The sequence below is a fragment of the Armigeres subalbatus genome, chromosome 2 (genome assembly GCF_024139115.2).
Source record: "Armigeres subalbatus isolate Guangzhou_Male chromosome 2, GZ_Asu_2, whole genome shotgun sequence".
Lineage (NCBI taxonomy): Eukaryota > Metazoa > Arthropoda > Insecta > Diptera > Culicidae > Armigeres > Armigeres subalbatus.
Window position 1 is genome coordinate 35,154,123 of NC_085140.1, and position 8,539 is coordinate 35,162,661.

The 8,539-nt window shown below is 44.9% G+C and overlaps 1 protein-coding gene across 1 annotated transcript; it reads right to left on the bottom strand.

Moving 5' to 3' along the window:
• Positions 1-3,124: 3,124 nt before the first annotated feature.
• LOC134208910 (uncharacterized) lies at positions 3,125-5,913 on the bottom strand. Its single transcript, XM_062684873.1, has 2 exons — positions 4,409-5,913; positions 3,125-4,259 (listed from the first exon to the last, which is right to left on the bottom strand). The coding sequence occupies exons 1-2, from the start codon at positions 5,911-5,913 to the stop codon at positions 3,125-3,127; spliced, it is 2,640 nt and encodes an 879-aa protein (XP_062540857.1).
• Between the last annotated feature and the right edge of the window lie 2,626 nt (positions 5,914-8,539).

Below are 8,539 nucleotides of genomic sequence, written 5' to 3' on the forward strand. Positions count from 1 at the left end.
CTCAGCTCAGCTTTCACTCTTAGCTTTAGCTTTAGCTTTAGCTTTAGCTTAGCTTAGCTTAGCTTAGCTTAGCTTAGCTTTAGCTTAGCTTTAGCTTAGCTTTAGCTTAGCTTTAGCTTAGCTTTAGCTTAGCTTTAGCTTAGCTTTAGCTTAGCTTTAGCTTAGCTTTAGCTTAGCTTTAGCTTAGCTTTAGCTTAGCTTTAACTCAGTCCTAGCACGGCTTTGGCATAACGTTAGCTTGGTTTTCGCTCAACTTTAGCTTAGCTCAGCTTTAACTCAGCTCTATCTTTGCTTTAACTACGTTTTAGTTCAGCTTTGGCCTGCTTGATGTTGAGATGTTGAGAACCTCTGTCTAATGTTGTACTATCGTTTACACCTAACTAGGTGGTGTCCATCGGTCATTTCACCAGCTAGTAAAAATAGTCCACACTTTGGTTTCCTCCCATGAGCAACAAGTTGGAAACGTGGTGGTCTTATCGTTGAACATGCCGACTTAGGCACGACGCGCAGCACTAATCATCTAAGCGAGAATAATGAAACGATCCGAAGAAAACGAATTCACCGGGTTTATGTATGGAAAGAGTCTAATCAAAAATAATCTGCGTCATCTTTGTGGATCCGATTTTTTACACTCTCACACATTTGAGCTGTGGGTTAATTGGCTCAGTGCGGTGGTTGCGCAACGGTGGCAAATGTTGACCGAATTTCAATTTCACTTTGTTATGTTTATGCTCTGATCTATTTCACGTTTTCACACAATCGATTACGTTACATCTGTTTCCTTGCCTTGAAAATTTGCTAAACAGAGTTCGCATAGGGGTGACGATTGGGATGACGAGTTTCAAAGCTTTGTGTTTTTTTCAAGTTTTGAAGGCAGGACAATGTGCTCTACAACTTTAGCATCTGCTCTACAAACGGTCATTTTTTTTGTATAGCCATAAACCTTGTTCCAGATAAAACTCGATCAGTTCTTATTACCGTGAAATAGATCTCAAAGATTACAGAGCGTAGCTAAATACGATAAATCCAATATGAATAATGAATTAATATCAGTAAACGTTGATTCGTGTGCTGATCCATTTAATGGCCACTTGCATGTTTTACTTTTTTTCCTAATGGCTCATCATATATACCATTCGTATCTCCTTCATTCCACCCCACTCCTATATAACCAGATTTGCAATCCATTAAAAGGTTATGCTTCATTAGCCAACTCAACTCCCCAGGGCACTTTTTAACTACCACACCGACCACTTGTTGAACGTATTCATATCCGACATCGTTTTCGAGGTTAACCAAACATCCGACCACATTTGGAGTGAAAGAAACGTGCATTTGCCAAAATTTGTTGCTGCTGATCCCTCCGAAAGATCACTCTACTCTACCCGGTGTATGTGCCGACAACAACATTAGTAGGTACCGAGCCGGTCGGTGCGCAATGAAAGACCGGCGCACATGGGGGTTACCGATCAGGTTACGTGGTAAAAAAAAACCTCTGGCGCTCTGGGTGTTTGCAATGCTTAAAAATTTCCCCTATAATGTTGCACAATAGTTGCAGGTATTTTGAATCGTTTTCTTCTTTGCGAAAAAAATGATAACCAGGATTTTTAGTGATATAAAGTGATTCACAATTTGACTTTTTCGCTCCCTTATGATTGCACAATCACATTTGCGGTTTCTGGAGCGGGCTATCATCCTCATCTTGTTGTCCCATTTAACTGAGATTTTGTTATAGATAACTACTTTTCAATGCACAAAAAAAGCATATTTTGAACAAATTCCTCACTGTGAAACGTTGGTTCCAGGGAACGGGCGAGGGTGGTGCTGAAGATCTGCTGCAAGTGTTAATTTAATGACCGTGAATGGATATGGAGGCCTACGCGAGCTAACCGTCGACCGCTAAGTGTCGGAATTGAGGAGTTTTAAGCCTTAAGACAAATGGAAGCTAAGAGAGATGCGGCTGGCCGATGCAACGCGCTGCATTCAATTGAAAGGTACGTGCTCGATGTTTGCTCGGTGAAATGGTTTTACGATTGACCACGTTTTTGTTATTGATGGGAGCACATTAAAAACGATGGAACGAAGCTAAGAAATCTGAGAAGCTATTGTTAGTGGCCGGTTTTTATGCACACAAATTTATTTTAGTTGTTGACCAATTTTTTTGTGTGCTTAATCTTTTGGATATGGGTCACAGACATTTTTGAAGTTTGCTTCATATGCTGCTGAGAAGAAGAAAGTTTCGCTCTTTTGTGCAAAAATTATCTTTTTTTACAACAAATATCCTTCTCAATTAATCACAACAGGTGTGCCTCGTATCGCGGTTTGGTGAACATGGAAGTTGTGTTTTGTAATTGAACATGGATATGGTCCTATTAACTTGTAGGCAATTGCCTTCCTCGGTAAACTATAAAACATGTTGATAGTTTATTGGAACAATGGCGAGGAATGCTAATTTGTTATAACTAAATTGTCTGATGGGCCGATTGCAGGAAATGTGTTTTATTTATACGAGCTTACATGGCGAAAAAATAAATCGTTTGAGACTTAGGCAAGGCATCTGTAACGTATATGTTTGCTGATAACATGAACGATGTTTTGCGAGATTTTTATACGGAAGATCAATGACCCCTCCTTTTAGCATACATACGTACCTCAATCCGCTAAAAAAACCTGATAGGGCAGGATAGTAGGTTCCGACGGGTTTCGGGATTCGCAAACGGCCGGGGACACACTAGTACGGCCGGACACCTTAGGGCTTCTCACTGGGCACAACTATATTTCAGCTAAAAGAAACCCTTTCGAGATTTTGCGGGACCTTTATTGAGTACTTCACTTTTGGCGGTTTGACTCTAACTAACTAAATTCATTATTATTTCGTTCTATTTCTACCCTACGTTGTGTGAAATTTTTCAATTTGAATTTGCCATAAATTTGAAATAAATCAAAGGGCTGCCAGTCTTGCTGTCAGCATCATTGGTAACCTAATTTTTGACAGCAGTTCATTTGAGAACTGTCATCGCCGCCACCTGAAATTCTTGAATTTCATTGTAAATCAACACAACTACATTCTAATTCATACATTGAGTTCAAGAGAATATGTTTACAAATTATCAGTTCTTAATTTTTAGGATTCTTCAACGGGCAGCAAGCAAATTTTTGTTATTGGACGTCGTATAACTCCCCTGCTGGTTAGCAAGTCAACGACTCGAGTGAGCCCATCTGGTCCGGGGATGATATTCAGGATTCTCGCCAGCGGCCACTTCACAGGAGCAAAAAACTCGTCGACGATGACGACCATTCTACCTGGTTGGATGTCAGTGTTCGGGATGATATGTCTACTTTCCTGTAGATATTCAGCTTGCCACTGGTGCCAAAATTGATGGACGCGATGACGTAAACTCCTATAGTGGTCTAGACGATTGATGGGAATTCTACTAACATCGTCTTCAGGAAAAGTGGACATTGCAGTGCCTATTAGGAAGTGGGCTGGTGTAAGGGTGGCGAGATCATTCGGGTCCTCAGTTAGTGGTGTTAGCGGGCGAGAATTCATTGCTGCTTCAATTTCTGCTAGGGCTGTTGTTAACTCCTCGAAGGTAAGCCTTGAATCGCCGAACTGCCGGTGTAAATGCTTCTTTGCTACCTTCACCGCCGCTTCCCAAAGACCTCCAAAGTGTGGAGCCTTAGGTGGGGTCATGTGCCACTGGATGCCCTGATTGGAGCAGTAATTAGCAACCACTCCGCTCAACTCTTCCTCCTGAAATAATTGGTACAACTCGCGAAGTTCATTGCGAGCACCTTCAAAATTTTTCCCATTGTCGGAATGAATGTGTGCAGGACAACCCCGACGAGCAATAAATCTCCTAAGCGCAGTGAGGAATGCAGCCGTCGATAAGTCGCTCACCAACTCTAAATGCACGGCTTTTGCCACGAAACAAACGAAGACGCTGATGTAAGCTTTGGTTGGCGATGCTCTCTTATGGATTGCTTTTATATAAATTGGGCCGGCGTAGTCAACACCGGTTACGGAAAATGGACGGCTTGGTGTTGTTCTTTGTCCAGGCAACTGTCCAGTTTGCTGCTTGGCCGGGACAGGAGAGGCACGGGCACATCGGAAACAGTTTCTTAAAACGCTATTCACTATTCTCCGGCCTTGTACGGGCCAGTATTCTTGACGGATGGCCGCTAGGGTTACGCGGCCGCCACCATGGAACAGCTTGAGATGATAGTGCTTGACAATTGACCGTGTTAGAGGATGGGAACTAGGAAGGAGGACTGGATGTTTGGTTAGGTAAGGTTGCTCTGATAGACGCAATCTACCTCCGACTCGTAGGATTCCATCTGCGTCTACGAAGGGGCTCAAAAGACGCAAGTTCGAACGTTTAGAAACAGACTCTCCCCTCCCAAGTACCTTATCTCCTCTGCAAAACAATCTGCTTGAGCTAATCGGATCAATAGCATTCGGGCTGCTGACAATTCTACCACCGTGATTGATCTTGTTATAAACACCGACTCGGGCTGTGATGACGATACTGTTTTGCGACGACAGGCGTCAATGAAACGAAGGCAATATGCTGTCACTCGTAGCAAACGATTGTAGGAAGAAGACGTTGCGAAAATTGAATTCGTTCCGAGTTTGTTTTGAATTGCCGCCACCATCGTCCGCCGTTCTAACATCTCCTCCGGTGTTTTTCTCGAATCATCTGATATTATCCATTCTGTTTCAGGTCTCCCTAGCCATGATGGTCCCCGATGCCATAAACTGCTGTTGAGAAAATCGTCAACTTTCATCCCTCTAGTGATCAGGTCTGCTGGGTTTTGTTTTCCTGCGACGTGATGCCAACGAGATCCCTGTGTTGTGTTCTGAATTTCAGAAACCCTGTTCGCAACGAAGGTGCTCCAAGTGTATGGAGGGGAACGCAACCATTCGAGGGTGACCGTGGAATCTGACCAGAAATACGAGTTAGCGATGGTCATGTCAAGTGCTTCAGTAACTTTCTTGTGCAGTCTTGCAGCAAGCACAGCAGCGGACAACTCCAATCGGGGAATAGTAATTCTTTTTAGAGGAGCGACTTTTGACTTAGATGCAATCAGCTGCACTTTCGTCCTGCCTTGGGGGTCGGTTGAACGAGCATAAACGCATGCACCGTAGGCTTGTTGGGATGCGTCTGCAAAAGTATGCAACTGGATTACGGATTTCGGTAGAAAGGCATATCGGTCGACACGGTAGGAATTAATTCTCGGAATGTCAATACGGTAGTTATCCCACTTCGCTAGGAGGACGTCAGGAATTGCTTCATCCCATCCGCAGGGTTGTAGCCAGAGCTGTTGTAGAAGCATTTTAGCGCGTACAATAACTGGTGCTGTTAGGCCAAGCGGGTCAAAGTGTTCAGAAACATCCGATAAGATTGATCGCTTGGTTGGTGGATCACTACTTAGATCGAGATTCAAGTTGAAGCAAAGATGATCGGATGCGGGCTCCCAACTAACTCTAAGTGCCTTTATCGGTTCGATGTGGTCAAACTTTAGACTTGGTTGTGTTCCAATCCGAGAGGGGTCAAGTCCTTCCAGCACATTCGAGTTGTTTGACGCCCACTTTCTCAGCTGAAAACCTCCCTTTGCCAGCAGCTCGTCGAGTTCTTTGCGTGTCTGTATTGCCTCCTCCTCGGAATTGGCTCCCCCTATGTAGTCGTCAATGTAGAATCCCTTCTTCAGTGCTGGACCACCTAGTGGGTAGGCATCTCCTTCATCGGCAGCGAGCTGTTGCAGGGTACGCGTCGCCAAAAAAGAAGATGGAGCAAGACCATATGTTACTGTTAACAGCTCATACGTTGCGATCGCCTCTTCCGTGCGGAATCGCCAGAGTATTCGTTGCAGTGGCGTGTCATCGGTATGCAGTAGCACTTGACGGTACATTTTAGCGATGTCCGCGACAAGAGCTACGGGGTATTTTCTGAATCGTAGAACAAGAGTGAGTAACTCATCTTGGACAATCGGACCTACCAGAAGGCCGTCGTTAAGGGAATACCCTGTTGATGTTTTAGCCGATCCGTCAAAGACTACCCGAACTTTCGTGGTGGTACTGGCTTCTTTCATTACGGCATGATGAGGTAGGTAGTTTACCTGCGCCGGTTCCGTTTCGTTTGCTGAAACGAGTCTCATGTGACCGAGTGACAGATATTCCGACATGAAAGAATGGTATTCTTCCATCAAATGGGGCTCCCTGCTTAAACGATTTTCGAGACAATGTAAACGGCGGATAGCAGCAGATTTAGATTCCCCCAACATGTGATCAAAATCTACATGTCGCGGAAGTCGCACTATATATCTTCCTTCCACTGTGCGGGAAACACCGGATACGTAGTTGGTCTCACACTCCTGCTCTTCAACAGAATTATTTCGCGGATTTTCGACTTCTTCTATGCGCCAGAAGCGCTCCAGGGATTCATTTAGTGGATCCGAAAGCGAGACATGACATGCTACAGGGAGTGAATTTACGGGAGTTTGAATCCTGCCGGTAACAATCCAACCAAAAACGCTTTTAATTAATGTGGGACTGTTAGCATTTTCTATCCGGCTGCTGAGATTTATGTAGGAGAAAAATGCTCAGCGCCTAGTAGCATATCGATGGATCCTGTCTTGTGGAAAGTGGGGTCAGCTAGCATCAGATTCTTTGGGACATTCCAAACTTCTCCTGGGGATGACACGACGGGCAAGTCGATGGTAATGCGGGGCATGACGAGGAAGGCAAGGTTGAGCTCAAAGTCGGAGGTTCTCGAACGGATGGAGGCACTAACAGAGTGGTTGACACTGGAAGAAGATTCACCAACGCCGTACACTGGGATATTTAACTTGCATCGCTTTAACCTCAGTAATTGGCATAGTCGTTCGCTTATTATGTTTGATTGTGAGCCACTATCCAATAGTGCTCGAGCGGGTGCTCTTGTCCGTTGCAGTCGACAACCATCAACACGACCGTCGAAAGCAAAACATTCGCACTCGATGTTTGTGATGAGTTGATTGTTTGGGCAGTCACAGCATTCATGGATGTGGGCGATCGTTTGTTGTTTATAGCTGTGTCTTGTTTGATGACGGGCTTCGGTGTGTATGTAGCGGATGGTACGGTGCGCGATGTAGTGGGTGATTGATCAGCATCGTGAAGGTGATAGCCTGGATGGATCAATGAATGGTGTCGCCTTTTGCAGTGACGGCAGGAGAATTTCGATTGGCAGTTTCGAGCGAGATGGTCTTGGCGAAAACAATTGTGGCAGAGATGCTGATCATTGACAACTTTCAGTCGATCGGAGACGGACATCTTTTCGAACCGTGGGCATTGAAAAAGTGGGTGATGTTGATCGCAGCAGTGACATTTGCGAAATGTAGTTTCTGCTACAGCATGAGAAACGGTTTTGTGGAAAGGGGGACGTCGAAACATAATTGATTGTTGATTGGAAGATGGCTGTGCTTGGTGATTAACGGACATTGATTCCAATACACGGATGCGACGTTGCAGGAATTCAATGAGACAAGAGTAGTTTCAACGGTCGTAGCGAAATCTTCCCAAGCTTTCAGTGTGGCTTCATCCAAACGCAGACAAAGTAGATGTTCCAACATGGTACTCCATGTCTCGATTGGTTCTCCTAATTGGCGGAGTGTTTTCGTGTGGCGTTCGTACTCATCGACAACTGAGTGTAGAGCTACGGCGGATTCCTTTTTCATGCGGGGACAGTCGAGGAGAGCTTGCAAGTGGCGTTTTTTGAGGAGGTAGTCGTTAGCGTAGCGAGAGACTAAAGTTTGCCAGGCGATGTTGTAGTTGGCGGAACTAATTCCAATCGATTCGACCAACTGCGCTGCTTCTCCTTTCAAAGCAGCACGCAGATAGTGGAATTTTTGAATATCGTGGACCTCGGTGTTGGAATGGATAAGCGCAACGAATGTGTCGTGGAATGGAAGCCATTGGTTATAATCTCCGTCGAACTCCGGTAAAGAAATTGTTGGTAGTTTGATTCCGGAGAGCCCAGAGAGTGGTGCTTAGGAATTGTGCTTGTCGAAGGTACATTGGGGAGGTAGGATTGTAGAGTGGCTTTTGTGCGAAAATAACGGGTTTCATAGTGGGAGCGGAAAGACAGGTTCTGAGCCATACCTTCTTTGGTCAGCTCCAAGTCTTCGAGTTGAGTCTGCACATCATCTAGTCCCATCCACACGGTATCGAGATTCTCTAGACGTAACTTCACCTGGCCTTGATCCCGTTCCGCCTCATACTTTTCGATGAATTGTTCCGCTCTCCCTAGAGCTGCAGTGAGCGTGGTTCGGCGATTGATGAGCTGTTGTCTCGTACGTTCATCCGTCATGGCTGATCCGGAGAGTCGATGTGTGCACTAGATAGACGATACAGAGAAAGACCCGGTAGAGCCGGACAAACGGAGTAGTGAAGTTGGAGCGTTCCGAGCAACACACATGTTGTAAATCTGTCTATTATACTCATATACGACTAAATTTGGTCATATATGAGTTATTTGAACCAAATCAATGTGAATTGTGC

Excerpts from the sequence above, each read along its gene's own strand:
- LOC134208910 (XM_062684873.1), bottom strand. The coding sequence starts at position 5,913 with ATGTACCGTCAAGTGCTACTGCATACCGATGACACGCCACTGCAACGA. Across the intron at positions 4,260-4,408 it reads TGTTTTGCAGAGGAGATAAG|TTCCCATCCTCTAACACGGT; the intron begins GTACTTGGGAGG and ends CCTCCTTCCTAG.